The following is a 19,353-nucleotide window of genomic DNA, read 5'->3' as shown; positions in this document are numbered from 1 at the left end:
AAGTTCTTGTCATCAAGATTTAATGAAATTATTTGATTTTTATCCCTTATATCATTGCGTCATAGCATGTATTTGGCAGATAACATAGCCTGATGTAAACATTGCAAAAACTCACAAAAATCCCATTTATTATCTCAAATGAAAGTTTTATGCCTTAAGTTGTATCAACTGATAGAAAATAAAAACAGTTAAATGACCATGACTGCACTTTTGATCATTTAATAGTCCCATTACTTACACCAGGTGTAAAAAAGGGGGGTCAATATTCCTTGACTCTTCAATACCTTGAATTTTTTACTTAACCCATTGTAAAAATTGTGGAAAGTCTTTTAAGAAGTAGAACAAACAAGAAAAAAATCAACAAAACTGATCTTGATATTGAAAGTTTATGTTCCTGTAGTCCAAAATGAAATTTTCAAGTATTTTCTATCAAAGTCATACATTACAGTCAGTTTAAATTGAGCTGTGAAATTTGTAATATAAGTCACATTATGCTCAGATAGGATGTTTCTGACTTCAAATTGACTAAGGATTAAGAATAAAGCAAAGCAAAGATTTCTGAGCAACTTTTTTGGCTCTTTAAGGGAAATGCGGTGAAACCCCAAATTCAGAAAACAATTGATTTTTTGTACTTAACTGATCATATGGAGTGATAGTAGTCACATTTCAATCTTTTTGGGGGCAAAAAGTCACATATTACAAATTTAGAGCCTTAGACCTGAATTTGTGCTATTTTTAGCTTTTCCCACCCTGACAATAGTCACAATATGCTTTCACATAAAAAAAATGTCCCAAATTGTTATAAATGCACAGCAAGATGTTTCTGTGGTATTAACATTAAAACATGGTTATTTTACCACCAAAAAAAGTTCTTGTCATCAAGATTTAATGAAATTATTTGATTTTTATCCCTTATATCATTGCGTCATAGCATGTATTTGGCAGATAACATAGCCTGATGTAAACATTGCAAAAACTCACAAAAATCCCATTTATTATCTCAAATGAAAGTTTTATGCCTTAAGTTGTATCAACTGATAGAAAATAAAAACAGTTAAATGACCATGACTGCACTTTTGATCATTTAATAGTCCCATTACTTACACCAGGTGTAAAAAAGGGGGGTCAATATTCCTTGACTCTTCAATACCTTGAATTTTTTACTTAACCCATTGTAAAAATTGTGGAAAGTCTTTTAAGAAGTAGAACAAACAAGAAAAAAATCAACAAAACTGATCTTGATATTGAAAGTTTATGTTCCTGTAGTCCAAAATGAAATTTTCAAGTATTTTCTATCAAAGTCATACATTACAGTCAGTTTAAATTGAGCTGTGAAATTTGTAATATAAGTCACATTATGCTCAGATAGGATGTTTCTGACTTCAAATTGACTAAGGATTAAGAATAAAGCAAAGCAAAGATTTCTGAGCAACTTTTTTGGCTCTTTAAGGGAAATGCGGTGAAACCCCAAATTCAGAAAACAATTGATTTTTTGTACTTAACTGATCATATGGAGTGATAGTAGTCACATTTCAATCTTTTTGGGGGCAAAAAGTCACATATTACAAATTTAGAGCCTTAGACCTGAATTTGTGCTATTTTTAGCTTTTCCCACCCTGACAATAGTCACAATATGCTTTCACATAAAAAAAATGTCCCAAATTGTTATAAATGCACAGCAAGATGTTTCTGTGGTATTAACATTAAAACATGGTTATTTTACCACCAAAAAAAGTTCTTGTCATCAAGATTTAATGAAATTATTTGATTTTTATCCCTTATATCATTGCGTCATAGCATGTATTTGGCAGATAACATAGCCTGATGTAAACATTGCAAAAACTCACAAAAATCCCATTTATTATCTCAAATGAAAGTTTTATGCCTTAAGTTGTATCAACTGATAGAAAATAAAAACAGTTAAATGACCATGACTGCACTTTTGATCATTTAATAGTCCCATTACTTACACCAGGTGTAAAAAAGGGGGGTCAATATTCCTTGACTCTTCAATACCTTGAATTTTTTACTTAACCCATTGTAAAAATTGTGGAAAGTCTTTTAAGAAGTAGAACAAACAAGAAAAAAATCAACAAAACTGATCTTGATATTGAAAGTTTATGTTCCTGTAGTCCAAAATGAAATTTTCAAGTATTTTCTATCAAAGTCATACATTACAGTCAGTTTAAATTGAGCTGTGAAATTTGTAATATAAGTCACATTATGCTCAGATAGGATGTTTCTGACTTCAAATTGACTAAGGATTAAGAATAAAGCAAAGCAAAGATTTCTGAGCAACTTTTTTGGCTCTTTAGGTGTCAGACCACCAATTACTCCCTCCAATTTAGAACGTATGTAAAAGTAGTCCTACTTTGACACAAAATAGTGCTTTTGATGTCATTGTTTACTTAAACTAACAAACAAATTTGCAGAAATGAAACTTTTGGTGAAAGGGAAATATATTTAGACCATTTTGAGCCAAAATTCACTTGTCTATGAGTTTGCATTAAAAATTCAGGATTAATGCGCTACATAGTACACTAATTTAAGATTTCCAGAAAACCGGGAGTTATTTTGGTAGTACCTGTCTTTTCAAAATTAGAAATTTGTTACAAGACTTTAAACATTGGTTGAAAATTGGCATGTAGGAAGGTGATACATGTACAATTCAGGATATACCTGGTTTCCTTGAAGTTAAACTTAAGGTAAAATATTTAACAAGCTGTGAAAATTGCAAAATTTGGTTGAACAGATAGGGATTTTTAATTGGTGGTCTGACACCTTTAAGGGAAATGCGGTGAAACCCCAAATTCAGAAAACAATTGATTTTTTGTACTTAACTGATCATATGGAGTGATAGTAGTCACATTTCAATCTTTTTGGGGGCAAAAAGTCACATATTACAAATTTAGAGCCTTAGACCTGAATTTGTGCTATTTTTAGCTTTTCCCACCCTGACAATAGTCACAATATGCTTTCACATAAAAAAAATGTCCCAAATTGTTATAAATGCACAGCAAGATGTTTCTGTGGTATTAACATTAAAACATGGTTATTTTACCACCAAAAAAAGTTCTTGTCATCAAGATTTAATGAAATTATTTGATTTTTATCCCTTATATCATTGCGTCATAGCATGTATTTGGCAGATAACATAGCCTGATGTAAACATTGCAAAAACTCACAAAAATCCCATTTATTATCTCAAATGAAAGTTTTATGCCTTAAGTTGTATCAACTGATAGAAAATAAAAACAGTTAAATGACCATGACTGCACTTTTGATCATTTAATAGTCCCATTACTTACACCAGGTGTAAAAAAGGGGGGTCAATATTCCTTGACTCTTCAATACCTTGAATTTTTTACTTAACCCATTGTAAAAATTGTGGAAAGTCTTTTAAGAAGTAGAACAAACAAGAAAAAAATCAACAAAACTGATCTTGATATTGAAAGTTTATGTTCCTGTAGTCCAAAATGAAATTTTCAAGTATTTTCTATCAAAGTCATACATTACAGTCAGTTTAAATTGAGCTGTGAAATTTGTAATATAAGTCACATTATGCTCAGATAGGATGTTTCTGACTTCAAATTGACTAAGGATTAAGAATAAAGCAAAGCAAAGATTTCTGAGCAACTTTTTTGGCTCTTTAGGTGTCAGACCACCAATTACTCCCTCCAATTTAGAACGTATGTAAAAGTAGTCCTACTTTGACACAAAATAGTGCTTTTGATGTCATTGTTTACTTAAACTAACAAACAAATTTGCAGAAATGAAACTTTTGGTGAAAGGGAAATATATTTAGACCATTTTGAGCCAAAATTCACTTGTCTATGAGTTTGCATTAAAAATTCAGGATTAATGCGCTACATAGTACACTAATTTAAGATTTCCAGAAAACCGGGAGTTATTTTGGTAGTACCTGTCTTTTCAAAATTAGAAATTTGTTACAAGACTTTAAACATTGGTTGAAAATTGGCATGTAGGAAGGTGATACATGTACAATTCAGGATATACCTGGTTTCCTTGAAGTTAAACTTAAGGTAAAATATTTAACAAGCTGTGAAAATTGCAAAATTTGGTTGAACAGATAGGGATTTTTAATTGGTGGTCTGACACCTTTAAGGGAAATGCGGTGAAACCCCAAATTCAGAAAACAATTGATTTTTTGTACTTAACTGATCATATGGAGTGATAGTAGTCACATTTCAATCTTTTTGGGGGCAAAAAGTCACATATTACAAATTTAGAGCCTTAGACCTGAATTTGTGCTATTTTTAGCTTTTCCCACCCTGACAATAGTCACAATATGCTTTCACATAAAAAAAATGTCCCAAATTGTTATAAATGCACAGCAAGATGTTTCTGTGGTATTAACATTAAAACATGGTTATTTTACCACCAAAAAAAGTTCTTGTCATCAAGATTTAATGAAATTATTTGATTTTTATCCCTTATATCATTGCGTCATAGCATGTATTTGGCAGATAACATAGCCTGATGTAAACATTGCAAAAACTCACAAAAATCCCATTTATTATCTCAAATGAAAGTTTTATGCCTTAAGTTGTATCAACTGATAGAAAATAAAAACAGTTAAATGACCATGACTGCACTTTTGATCATTTAATAGTCCCATTACTTACACCAGGTGTAAAAAAGGGGGGTCAATATTCCTTGACTCTTCAATACCTTGAATTTTTTACTTAACCCATTGTAAAAATTGTGGAAAGTCTTTTAAGAAGTAGAACAAACAAGAAAAAAATCAACAAAACTGATCTTGATATTGAAAGTTTATGTTCCTGTAGTCCAAAATGAAATTTTCAAGTATTTTCTATCAAAGTCATACATTACAGTCAGTTTAAATTGAGCTGTGAAATTTGTAATATAAGTCACATTATGCTCAGATAGGATGTTTCTGACTTCAAATTGACTAAGGATTAAGAATAAAGCAAAGCAAAGATTTCTGAGCAACTTTTTTGGCTCTTTAAGGGAAATGCGGTGAAACCCCAAATTCAGAAAACAATTGATTTTTTGTACTTAACTGATCATATGGAGTGATAGTAGTCACATTTCAATCTTTTTGGGGGCAAAAAGTCACATATTACAAATTTAGAGCCTTAGACCTGAATTTGTGCTATTTTTAGCTTTTCCCACCCTGACAATAGTCACAATATGCTTTCACATAAAAAAAATGTCCCAAATTGTTATAAATGCACAGCAAGATGTTTCTGTGGTATTAACATTAAAACATGGTTATTTTACCACCAAAAAAAGTTCTTGTCATCAAGATTTAATGAAATTATTTGATTTTTATCCCTTATATCATTGCGTCATAGCATGTATTTGGCAGATAACATAGCCTGATGTAAACATTGCAAAAACTCACAAAAATCCCATTTATTATCTCAAATGAAAGTTTTATGCCTTAAGTTGTATCAACTGATAGAAAATAAAAACAGTTAAATGACCATGACTGCACTTTTGATCATTTAATAGTCCCATTACTTACACCAGGTGTAAAAAAGGGGGGTCAATATTCCTTGACTCTTCAATACCTTGAATTTTTTACTTAACCCATTGTAAAAATTGTGGAAAGTCTTTTAAGAAGTAGAACAAACAAGAAAAAAATCAACAAAACTGATCTTGATATTGAAAGTTTATGTTCCTGTAGTCCAAAATGAAATTTTCAAGTATTTTCTATCAAAGTCATACATTACAGTCAGTTTAAATTGAGCTGTGAAATTTGTAATATAAGTCACATTATGCTCAGATAGGATGTTTCTGACTTCAAATTGACTAAGGATTAAGAATAAAGCAAAGCAAAGATTTCTGAGCAACTTTTTTGGCTCTTTAAGGGAAATGCGGTGAAACCCCAAATTCAGAAAACAATTGATTTTTTGTACTTAACTGATCATATGGAGTGATAGTAGTCACATTTCAATCTTTTTGGGGGCAAAAAGTCACATATTACAAATTTAGAGCCTTAGACCTGAATTTGTGCTATTTTTAGCTTTTCCCACCCTGACAATAGTCACAATATGCTTTCACATAAAAAAAATGTCCCAAATTGTTATAAATGCACAGCAAGATGTTTCTGTGGTATTAACATTAAAACATGGTTATTTTACCACCAAAAAAAGTTCTTGTCATCAAGATTTAATGAAATTATTTGATTTTTATCCCTTATATCATTGCGTCATAGCATGTATTTGGCAGATAACATAGCCTGATGTAAACATTGCAAAAACTCACAAAAATCCCATTTATTATCTCAAATGAAAGTTTTATGCCTTAAGTTGTATCAACTGATAGAAAATAAAAACAGTTAAATGACCATGACTGCACTTTTGATCATTTAATAGTCCCATTACTTACACCAGGTGTAAAAAAGGGGGGTCAATATTCCTTGACTCTTCAATACCTTGAATTTTTTACTTAACCCATTGTAAAAATTGTGGAAAGTCTTTTAAGAAGTAGAACAAACAAGAAAAAAATCAACAAAACTGATCTTGATATTGAAAGTTTATGTTCCTGTAGTCCAAAATGAAATTTTCAAGTATTTTCTATCAAAGTCATACATTACAGTCAGTTTAAATTGAGCTGTGAAATTTGTAATATAAGTCACATTATGCTCAGATAGGATGTTTCTGACTTCAAATTGACTAAGGATTAAGAATAAAGCAAAGCAAAGATTTCTGAGCAACTTTTTTGGCTCTTTAGGTGTCAGACCACCAATTACTCCCTCCAATTTAGAACGTATGTAAAAGTAGTCCTACTTTGACACAAAATAGTGCTTTTGATGTCATTGTTTACTTAAACTAACAAACAAATTTGCAGAAATGAAACTTTTGGTGAAAGGGAAATATATTTAGACCATTTTGAGCCAAAATTCACTTGTCTATGAGTTTGCATTAAAAATTCAGGATTAATGCGCTACATAGTACACTAATTTAAGATTTCCAGAAAACCGGGAGTTATTTTGGTAGTACCTGTCTTTTCAAAATTAGAAATTTGTTACAAGACTTTAAACATTGGTTGAAAATTGGCATGTAGGAAGGTGATACATGTACAATTCAGGATATACCTGGTTTCCTTGAAGTTAAACTTAAGGTAAAATATTTAGAAAGCTGTGAAAATTGCAAAATTTGGTTGAACAGATAGGGATTTTTAATTGGTGGTCTGACACCTTTTGGCTGCCGGAATTGAATGTGTATCTTTTCTTTATCTATAATTGCATGTGTATTAGTTTTTTGCTATGAAGGTGACCTTTTTGTTTTGTAAGTTAAATCTAACCAGATAGAAGGATTTTGATGTTTGTATAATGTCCAGTGGAAAATACTTCATGCATTTTTAGGGCGTTTTTTGTAAACCGGAAGAAAGCGACCACGAACACCTTAAAACATAATCACACATTTATATTCTTTAGCGTTTTAATTCTTTTTGTATAATTACAAAAAAATGTAGAATATGATATATTTAAAACATTTCCGAGGTTAGAGACCGAGAATTTCACGACCCGCTTCCTACGTGTACCAACATGGATTTATTTTTATTCATTGAAGCAGACGAACGGTTCAAAACGAAAATGTTAATAATAACGTAACTATATAGCCCTAACGTAACCATCCCATGGCGTAAATTTCTACAGTTTCGTAACAGTTCTATATAATGTCCTTCTTCCGCGTGTCTCGGATATCGGGTGCATTTAAACTCTATAAAAAAATATTTTATTGTGTTTAAAGTTTTAACCTCACACTGTAGAAATAAAGGATCATGCATGACTTTCGTTAAATATGACACATATAAGTCAACAAATATAATATATCAAACAGGTTGTAAATATTTTCAAAATGGAAAAGGACAAGAAATTGTTAATTTTCTGTGTTCTATTCGCTATTGCAGGTAAGAATTTAAAGAATCATTATGCTTCTCTTTTCTTTATAAAAAATTACGAAATAAGATTAACTTCAAGTAGATTTCTACGTGCTTTTTTTCTTCATCTCGGGGAGCTTTTGAGTAAAAATAAAAGGCAAGATGCGCAACTTGGCAAAACAAAAAGGCAGAACGACACTTTATGGGGAAAAAGTCAGGATAAACTAATAAAAAAGTCAGGACCGAATAAAATGAAAAATAAAAAAGGCAGGAAAGAGATTAAAACTGAAAAAAAATGCAGGACTTTTTTTTTATCCTAGCTTCCCCCATAAAAATCAAATGGAAGCTCCCTAATTGCAGTTCAACTGTTTTTGGCATTTATTTATCTAAGTCTATGAAAAATCATATCAATACCAACTAGAAAATATATCTAGGGGTTAACATACGGTCATCGACCATTATAATATAAGTTGTCTATAAACATGTGTGTAAATGATTATAACATAAACGGTACCAATGTTGCTGCACCAGATGCGTGTTTCGACAATCAACTACTCTTTAATAAAAGTGTTTAGAAAGATTTTGGACATACTCTTCAAACAAAAAATCAAATGACAGGATGTTTTAGCTAAATGAAACACCATTTAGTATTTATTTGTTGAGCCAAAACCATTTTCCGTAATAAGTTTATTTCTTCGTTGTTTAGTGTCATCATGCTGTGGACGATTCAGAGGAAGATTTCGGAGTGGTTATCATTATAGAGGGGGATACTACTACAGTTCCTATGGCAGCGGGTAATTGTAATACCATATTTTTTGCTTTTACATCATATTAAAATGTCAGCTTTTCAATTGGTTAAAACGACAATTAGAGGTGGAGAATCTTTCTAAATGTTATGTATGTCTCAACAGGAGACATTATTTTTGTCATGCAACCCCCTTGTATTAACAACAAAAACTTGCAAAACAAAAATCAGTGATTTGAAGAAAAAGTCAGTAAAGCACATTAATGGAGACAGAGCAGATGAATCCTCATAAAAAAAAGGATTTTCAGCGCTTTTAAAACTTGTTGGGTGATTTTCATAGAAAAATCGTATTCAAATATTTTATCTTGAATCATAATCATTAATCGTTGACTTTTGTGACAGACCTGTTCATTATCTTTTAAGATTGTAGTTTTTGGTAATGTTCAGTGAGAAATATTTCAAAAATACACGTCATGTTTATTAAGGACTATCTCATCATAATATAAAATTGAATATGTAAGCTCTAGAATTTGGATGAAAGGCGAACAAATCGGGCCCCAACTATAGATGTTTAATGTCAAAGTTTAAAATATGAATTTTGATATATTATTATAGTTTATGGTTTCTTTTTAATATGGCATAGTTATGAGATTTTAGTTAAATTACTTCTCTCGAATTAGTATGTCTAATCACCATCTGAAATATGACTTATAAATCATTAACTTCCAACTTTCCAAACTTAAAAGATGGTTCCTTTCAAGTGTCGCATTTGAACTTAAATTATTTACATTTCCATGATAAACAAACTCAAGTTTCCGATTATATTTACTCATGTAATCAATGTGAAGTTTTAAAGCTTAAAGAAAATTATGACATTGACCCAGAAAGTACATTTAAAGTTACATGTATATATACTTGTACATGAAATTTAATGCTATTTCAATAAATTAAAAAAAAAAACTACGTAACACAACATAAGTGTTATAAACCATTCTTCAGTACTGATATCATAAAAAAAAGATAGTATATTATAAATTGCATGTAGTTAGGCTAAAACTAAGGTTGCAAATCCCTTCTGGAAGGTTTTGTCTGTTATAAGGGTAAACATACAAGTGGGTTAACGCCAATCTACTGGTAACACAAAGACACATGTCAACCAACATTAAAAAAAAACAAATCATACAATCTTAAATAATAAACAATCACAAAAGAACAAACAATTAAAATCGGTCCAGGAAAATCACTAATGAATAACAAGATTAATTGGCAAAAAAGAATTAAAGAATGATATGAGTTACTGATTGAAAATAATAATCTGATGATCATACATCAGTCCTTCCTGCATTCTATGATTGGCGGCTGCAATTCAGAGAATTTATGTAGCAAGTCATAAATTGTACAAGAAAATACGATCTTGTGCAATGCCCAGAATAAAAGAACAAATTAAACTTTAAGATCTGTTTGTATTAATGCTTTCAAAAGCCTTTTTTTTTAAACATTATTTCCCAGGAGTTTTATTTTTTGGCGGATGGCAAGTTGGTAACCTTGAAGATACTGTCATCATAGTACCATGGTTTGAAGCAAGAATATTTTTCAAAATGATTTTTCTGATTATCAATTTTTTACAGGACGTCGACTGGAACTATAGTTGGAGCTGTGATCGGCGGAATCGTTGGCATAGTTGGGTTAATTATAATTTTCTGCGTCATTAGAGCGGCGTGCTGCAAAACAAATCAACGACCAAGAAATACTGGGCAAATGACCACTTGGTCTTCAAATGTGCCACGTAAGTTAAAAAAAAAATGATTTTTTGGTATTGAATTATAAGATGTATAAAAGAAAAAGGTTTAAATCAGAATCAATTAAAGAGAAATTTCTCATAAATGATGCTCAACATTGTATAGAAATGTTTAGTGGCAAAGATATTAAGTGAATTCCTCCGACCGAAGGACTCGCGCAATATATTGATTGAACTCACTATAGAAGAAGAGACAGTTAATATTGTTTTTTTTTCTGAAAATGATATTCATTAGTGTGTCCTGATACTTAATAGTAACGGTTATTCAAACCAAAAGTAAATGGATAAAAATTGGTTAAACAAATCAATGGTTCTTGGTATCAAATATTTGTATTATAAATTCTAAATAACCAAATTAATTCTCAAGTTTATTCCGAATTGAAAAAAAATATATGAATAACTTCTAATACCTGAAATAAAATATGATCATTTCAATTTTTCAGAAACATACGCACCACCGCCATATTCAGCACACGACTCGTCATACAAGACTGGAATTGACTACAATATCAAAGATTCAACAAACTATCCACAAAACATGCAATATACTACCAACTCGACACCAGAACAACCACCGCCTCCTTACCCAACATCGCCACCTTACCCAACATCACCACCATATCCGGATACAATCAACAGTTATCCAACACAATCCTATCCTTCAAACGATACTGCACTGGCACAGGATCTTCCCGCGCAGCCGCTGTCAAATTTGTATGAATCTAAAATGTCTTATGACAACCATGGCATGAAGCAATAATAAAACAATATACATGTGTATGTATAAGAACAATGACAGCATTAAAAAACTGTTAAAGAGAGACATTTTTTTTTGGCAAATTGTTGTTTCCTGTTAAAACCTTTTTTTTTTTAAACCGAGTATAAACTTTAAGAGAGCTGGTCGCACGATATATGAATTAAGATATACCAGAAGTTTTCATTATTATCATTATTCTATTTGAATAGAAAATGTATATTTAGTTGAATACAAGAATGTGTTGTGTTAGTAATATAACAAAATATGTTAACATATACAATGATAGTTAGTAGTCAACAATGGATAAACATTCACTTATAGACTAGAACTGGTAACTTTACCATATCACAGTAGTTCTTTATCCCTCCTATTTTGGAGGGGTTTGAATTTTTTAATCTAGTTTTTTTTGTTGTGTTTTGTAGACAGTTTTGTGTTGTTTTTGTAAGGTTTTGTCTGTCTTCTTCTTGTCATTCTACTTGAATGTGTTGTGCCATGATGACCTTTTGAAACCTTATTTCTCTTTTTACGCAATAAAGATCACCGTTTTTATTCTTCATATATACATAAATCAGTTGAATGTAAAATTATATAAAAAAAAGTAATCATTTTCATTCAACAACAAAAAAATCCAAATTATATGCATTCAATAGTAATATCCATGTAGCTGTATATCCATTGCGTGTGACAGTTAAAAATATATAAATATATAATTTGTTTCAAACCATGAAAGCATTAAATATACAGTACTTAATATGTCGCTTCTAAGTACGTTCTATAAATAACAGAATTATATATATATCTCTAAATCTAAAAAGATTTCAGATTAAACGAAGCAAAACAAAGCACATTTCAAATATGTACCCATACTTTATATGTTGAAAATCTTATTAAAGAAAAGAATAACAGAATGTTGTGTTGATATGTTTCAAAATCTTCAGTAAAAATGATGCCACGGTAAAAATATTTTGCCGTTTACCATCGTGCTCAGCGCAAATATTTAGAAGCAAAACCATTTTATTTTATTTGAATAACATTCTGTATATTCTATCTTAGTACATAATTGATTATTCAATATGCTTTTTGTTTTCGTTTGTTTAAAGCTTTCGTATTAAACCATTTTATTATTTTATTTGGCAATGAAAACAAAATTTAGAACAACTGTGTGTAAAATACTCCTTTTACAGTGTAACTATATTTAGATACATTTAAAACGTGCAGTGAAATGTGATCCCAAAATAGGTGACTTGCAATTTTACTTACTTTGACAATAACTTGCTTGATTTTTCATTTTGCATAAATAATGATCATTAATAATCTGTTTTATGAATAACTGATTGATTACTGTTTGCTTTCATAATATACATAATATAATACAGCAACAATTTATCTTTAAAAGGATGAGGTAATTTATTCTAATTTGTTAAATACAACTTAATTTCAAGAAATAATAATGATGTGAAAATACAAATACATTTCGAGTGGGGTGGGGTGGGGTGGGTGGGGGGGGGGGGGATAGGGGTACATAGATTTTGTTTGTTTATGGCTGTCAGCCCAAATCACCTTTTCAGCAGACATTATTTACATGACACAAGCAACATGGCGGATTACACTAGTTAAACAGTTTTTTTTATTCTGGAAAATGTCAATGAGGTCACTCTTTTCAAAGGGTTTATGGTATTGCATATTTTTCTAGTTTTAAATTTCATTTTATATGTTCCATTTAGTGATATTTCAATTTTCGGTTTTCAAGTTGTATTAGCGGTAAATAAATGTTTAATGCTTAGTGCTTTCGTTTCAAATATGCCATTTTTTGCAGGTCAGAAAATGTATGTCTACAGTGTACAAATGTTTTATGTATTATTTATCAATTTATGTCGAAGGATAAAATGTATATAGTGCTCGAAGAATATAACCGCAATTATCAAAAATATTAGACAATTTCAACAGATCACAGCAACGACCAAATATCAGAAAACAACAAACAACCAATCCGATACATAAGAAGAGGGGGTTCATCTAGCTTTAGTTTTCTTTGTAGACTTTTTTTCTTTAAGTCTAATTCCTTTTGGTTCTTATGTTGTTTTTTCGGACTTTTTAATTGGCTATGTGGTATGAATGCTTACCCTGTTTTCTTGGTATTACTATGGCATATCTAATAAATGTCAATAGAATATAATATTCAGAACCGTTCTAAACGGATAACAGGATCGAAGCACTATTTTTTTCAGCTGTAAATTTTTATTTTTCCGAAATTCCTGCTTTTTAATTTTAATTGAATTTGTTGCAGATCGAACCATAATCAATGACATGCATATTTTTGTTGACCAGAAATTTCAAACAGTTTATATTGGAGTTCGATTTCATTGCTACTTTCAATCAAGAAAGTTGCCGGCCCATATAAACTGCATGTATATCGACTAAATTCTTAAACTGTACTATTTTAAATCGGTCTTGGTGAAGGTTTTGTTTCGAATCATGATAAAATTGTTTTCTTGATTTTTGTCGACCCTGTGACTTTTGTCGCAGAAAGCTCGACATAGGGATTGTGATCCGGCGGCGGCGGTGTTAGCTAACTTCTTAGAAGCTTTATATTTTAGAAGGTGGAAGTCCTGAATGCTTCATACTTTGTATATGGATGACTCATGTTACGAAGTTTCCGTCAGTCACATGTCCAATGTCCTTGACCTCATTTCCATGGTTCAATGACTACTTGAAAAAAAAGTTAAGATTTTTTGTAATGTTAAATTCTCCCTTATTATAAGTATGCAAGGTCCTCTTGCCTGACAGACAGTTTTCACTTGACCTCGACCTCATTTCATGGATCAGTGAACAAGGTTAAGTTTTGGTGGTCAAATCCATATCTCAGATACTATAAGCATAGGTCTAGTATATTCGGTGTATGGAAGCACTGTAAGGTGTACACGTCAAACTGGCATGTGTCATCTGACCTTGACCTCATTTTCATGGTTCAGTGGTTATAGTTAAGTTTTTGTGTTTTGGTCTGTTTTTCTTATACTGTATGCAATAGGTCTATTATATTTGGTGTATGGAATGATTGTAAGGTGTACATGTCTAGCTGGCAGGTGTCATCTGACCTTGACCTCAATTTCATGGTTCAGTGGTTATAGTTAAGTTTTTGAGTTTTGGTCTTTTTTATAATAAACACTGGACACTTTTAATTTGCAAAACACTCATTTGCAAATCCGCCGCCGCCTCAAACAAGAGCTACAATATCATGTATATAACCAAAATGTGCAGAATTACATGGGATTCAATAATTTCTTTGGTTTTCTACAGTTACTTTCATATTTATTTTGCAATTTGAATTATAAAAACATGGGATTTTCAATATCCCATGGGACAGGGCAAAATCCCATGGGATTTACCATTATCCCATGGGATTTTGGTTAAATCCCATGGGATTTTTTTTTGTCCCATGGGATTATTGTAGTCCCATGGGATATTTGTTGTCCCATGGGACAAAAAAAATCCCATGGGATTTTTATTATCCCATGGGATTTTTAATATCCCATGGGACAAATTAAAATCCTATGGGATTCTAATTGTAAATATATAGATATAAATAAACAGTAATGTGTATGTTACAATGTTTTCTATTTGGTAGTAAATTATTATAAGATGAATCTTTTTAATTGAATATCTTTTTTTCTTGGGAAATGTTTATTTAGCATATTGTTCTTTAACTGTTCAAAACTAAACTTTTAAACAACAAAGCGGATAATGTAAGTATCAATATATGTTTATTCATGAATTATAGAATACTTTCTTGAAACACAATTATTTGCCATTTGAAATCAATAAAAACTCTATTGTTAGGCTTAACATACTAGTAGCTATTTAAGTAAATCTATTTTTTTCACAATATCCCTCAACACAAAACATTAATAGTTTCTTATCATCCAGCATTGTTTGATGGTATAGTCCACTTTTTGGACATTCAGCACAGAACTTTGACATTATTGTGGTTTCAATATTTTTTTGAATTTAAAAGAACTTCAAATCATTACTGAGTGATGAAAATAATAACTGATCCAACTTTTGTCTTTGAATTTATTCTGGTCTTGTTTCTATGTTTTCTCCATTTATTCTAGGTGGTGAATTTCAATCCTTCTGAAAAAGAACCAATAAAATCTAAAGTAATGGATTATACAAAATTGTTTTCATACATGTACATGTAGCAATAATATGATTTTCAATAAAAATAGCTATGCGATATGGATTTTACTGATTGTTAAAGGTTGTCCAGTGTCATCAGTTGCTAACGGCCTACATCCTTTGGTCTCTGATGGAGGGTTGTCAAATTAGCAATATACCACATCTTCCTATTCTAATACCATATAACAATCAATTAATTTATTCTTCTTTATAACATTTGGGTATTTTCCCAAGTTATATACATAATATATATATATACTGTAAATGCGGAATTAATGCGAGTTTTTTTTTATTGCGAAAAATGCAACGGAGTTGTAAACGCAATAATTTAAACTCGCATTATGAAATATTTTATATGGATTAAACAGGATTTTTCTCAAAATCGTAAAATTTAAAATCGCATTTAAGTCTAAAATGACAGAATCGCAATAATAAATGCACGTAATAATTTATGAATTTACAGTATAAAGATCAATGTTAAAACTTTAGACAACTATAATAACATTCCATTATTCACAAGAATTTGCAATATATTATACAAAATGCAGACAACAGAAACAATATTTCTTTAAGCTTTTGAAGTTCAGACAGATTTTAATTTGTGTTTTATTTCAATGAAAAAATACCTTGAACATATTGGAAATTATAACATTGATACAAAAAAAAATATGTATGTTTTATCCTTATTTTTTGTGTTGTTGGCTTGCTGTCTCATTTTAATATACATTTAAACATACATCAATAATCTTCTTCTTTATTAAAAGTAAAAATGGGATATTTTTGATTTTGATATCCCAAAACATTATAGTTCTATCAAACACCAATGTGTTTGATATTAATTTTAAGACGTGTATAAATGTTCCAGACCATATCAGTATTCGGATGTTACTTTTACGGTCCAGAACTTACAGTCCCACCATATGTGTACAGTCAGACCATTTAAGTATATTTGTACTGTCTGGTACCAGCTCGACCAAACCTGTGTTTTTATTTTAACTGCAATTAAACTTTTTGTATTAATCTATTAAAGATTTCAGTTATGTTGATCTGTACTGTACATTTGTTTGTAATAAACTTGACCAACTTCTTAAAATTGGGCAAACCATATGCGTACAGTCCAAATACTTGTTTGTTCTGGAACATAAACATGATTAACAAGCATTTGGCAGGATGTCATGCTAAAATCCCATTAATATTAGTACTAAATTTTGAGTATATACATGTAAATCCACAAGTTACTTACTGAAATTCATGGTGAACACTCACCAAAAACTTACAATTTAGAGGAAAGACAGAGCATAAAACTTACCGAAAAACAAGATGTTTTACATTTATCCAGGAGCAGGATAATTGAAAAGTTGTTTTTTTCTTTCTCTGCTGTCCATCATATAACCTTTGATTTCATTCATGCAAAATATGAAAATCTGCAAAGGTAAGATCTAGAACCTCAACTTATCCACATTTTGAATTTTGAACTGCATACTTGTCCTTTTCATCTTGCTGACAACCTAAACATAAAATGATAAAAACATAATTCTAGATTGACTTTGTGTTTTTATTTTTGTTGGTACATGTACAAACAATTTTCCCAACTTTAAAACGAAAACATCATCACCAAAGAGGAGGTCATACTAACCTCCGAAATATTTAAACAAACCGAAATTATTACTTGATTAAGATCTTGTCGTAAATTAATGGCATAGATACTCTTATTTTTGAAAACTTGATGTCTATTGCATACTTATATTCCTTTGTACGAGAGTATGCATATTAAGATGGACTCCATGGACTTTAATGTAAGCATGATTAATTTTACAGTCACTGACAGTTTTTCAGCTCTATGTGTACATTTTGAGAGAATCTTGCAATACTGTATATTCTGATATTCAGAACTTATTGTGAGGTTTTTACTTTAATACAACTGAAAGCTGTATCTCGTTTTCATTTCTGATACATATTTATGAGCTGAAGACCAGTGCCGAATTTTTCTCACTGCATTGAAGACCCATAGGTGACCTTCGGCCGTTGTCTGCTTTTTGATTGGGTTGTTGTCTCTTTGTCAAATTCCCAGTTTCCACTTCCCATTTTATATCATGTATGCTGATTTTTCTTAAATTACAATATTCAATCATGCAATTTTGTCCATTATTGAAAATACAATAAGCAAAAATAAATGCACAAAAAATTTAACATTGTTATATATGTAAAAGACTTTTTTTTAAATTCAAAACAGTTGCCTACACTGTTAATTTCCTTGTTTGATTTCATATTTTTAAAGCCTTTATAGCTAGCTAGATGGTATGCCGGGGGGGATCCAGCCATTTTAAAAAGGGGGGTTCCCAACCCAAGACAAAGGGGATGATCCTATATTCATTTGATTTGTTTTATTGTCTCATACAAGAATATATATGGTTTGACGGTGGGGATCAGGGATCCTGAAATTTTTTCACCTAACCACTGGATGACAGGGGATCTCAACCATTTAAAAGTTTCTCAAACATGTGGGGGTGGGGGTGAACCCCATGGACTCTCCCTATATTTCCTTTTATTTGTTTTATTGTTCTATACAAGAATATATAAATATGGTTTAGGGGTGGGGATCTTGACCGTTTACAAGTTTTCAAACTAGAGGGGGTGGGACTTCACTTTTATTTTATTTCATTATTAATTTTATTGTCCCCGACAAGAATATATATGGTTTAGGGGTGGGGATGTGGATCGTTAACAAGATAATATATAAAATTGAGAATGGAAATGGGGAATGTGTCAAAGAGACAACAACCCGATCAAAAAAAAAAAAAAAAAAAACAACAGCAGAGGGTCACCAACAGGTCTTCAATGTAGCGAGAAATTCCCGCACCCGGAGGCGTCCTTCAGCTGGCCCCTAAACAAATATATACTAGTCCAGTGATAATGTAATGTTTAATAGCACATTCTCAAATTGAACAGAGTGGTGAAACCCCCAAAGACCTCCTTTTAATTTCATTTGATTTGTTTTATCGTCCCATTCAAGAATATATATGGTTTAGGGATGGGGATCTGGACCGTTTACAAGATAATAGCATATTCTCAAATTGAAAGGGGTGGGGATTACCTCCCATGGACTCACCCTCCCTTCTTTCTTCCCCCCCGAAATACCTTTTAATAAGCCCCAATGCACAGATAGTTCACAGTATTTTCCCTTGATTTACACTAAAGAATATACACTATACAGGTGTAATTTTTTTTTAAAAAGATAATACAACTGAAGACCACCCTGACCACAGTGGTGGATCCAGAATTTTTCATAAGTGGGGCCCACCGACTGCCTAAGAGGGGCCTGCTCCTGCCATGACTCAGTGATTCCATATATAATCAACCAATTCTTTTCCCAAACAGGGGGCCCTGAACTCCTGATCCCCCCTTTTTTTTTCTCATTTCAATCACCCTGATATAAATTTAGTTTTATCACTTACAATAGGAATGGTTTGAATTCCCCAATAATTCTTATATACCATTAATATCAACATATTTCATTTTTGATAAATGAAAGGCAAAAGTTTTCAATGGGTAGAAATGGATAGTGGGAAGCTTTCAGATTCACACCATGCCGGTGGCTGTGTTCAAAGTGCTGGGTTTTTATTACCCTCGTTGTTTGCGGACTAACTATTTAGGCCAGTGGTGGATAATAGTGTGCGTGCATTAATCTTCTATACCTTCTTAATCAATATATTCAAATACTGACGGCAAGTGTTGTAATGATGTATAAATGTCTTTTTGAAAATCACCGTGCTATTTACATGTGGGATCGAGAATGCAGGGGAAGGAAACTTGTCAATTATGTTTATTTCTAAGCCAAAATAAAATGAGCCGCCGTAAAATTAACCTTGGATAATAACAGTGCATGTAAGGCTCGTCTCGGAGGGGTGTCTTTTTTTCTGTCTTCTTTTTTTAGTTATATTTTTAATAACTTACACTTTTTTCCATTATTCTCTTTCTTTCACTATTCTTTATTCCTTTTTT

At 31.2% G+C, this 19,353-nt stretch overlaps 1 protein-coding gene and 1 long non-coding RNA gene across 2 annotated transcripts; one reads left to right on the top strand and one right to left on the bottom strand.

Moving 5' to 3' along the window:
• Positions 1 to 7,673: 7,673 nt before the first annotated feature.
• Positions 7,674 to 11,724, top strand: LOC139484703 (uncharacterized). Its single transcript, XM_071268579.1, has 4 exons — positions 7,674 to 7,905; positions 8,582 to 8,669; positions 10,249 to 10,406; positions 10,862 to 11,724. The coding sequence occupies exons 1-4, from the start codon at positions 7,854 to 7,856 to the stop codon at positions 11,176 to 11,178; spliced, it is 615 nt and encodes a 204-aa protein (XP_071124680.1). The 5' UTR covers positions 7,674 to 7,853; the 3' UTR covers positions 11,179 to 11,724.
• A 3,195-nt stretch (positions 11,725 to 14,919) lies between these two features.
• On the bottom strand, positions 14,920 to 19,191 carry LOC139484697 (uncharacterized). Its single transcript, XR_011655139.1, has 3 exons — positions 19,047 to 19,191; positions 16,661 to 16,859; positions 14,920 to 15,306 (listed from the first exon to the last, which is right to left on the bottom strand). It is a non-coding gene; the product is annotated as an uncharacterized lncRNA (long non-coding RNA).
• Between the last annotated feature and the right edge of the window lie 162 nt (positions 19,192 to 19,353).

The sequence above is a fragment of the Mytilus edulis genome, chromosome 1 (assembly GCF_963676685.1).
Source record: "Mytilus edulis chromosome 1, xbMytEdul2.2, whole genome shotgun sequence".
NCBI classification, from domain to species: Eukaryota; Metazoa; Mollusca; class Bivalvia; order Mytilida; family Mytilidae; genus Mytilus; species Mytilus edulis.
This window is presented reverse-complemented; position numbering and strand designations above follow the sequence as displayed.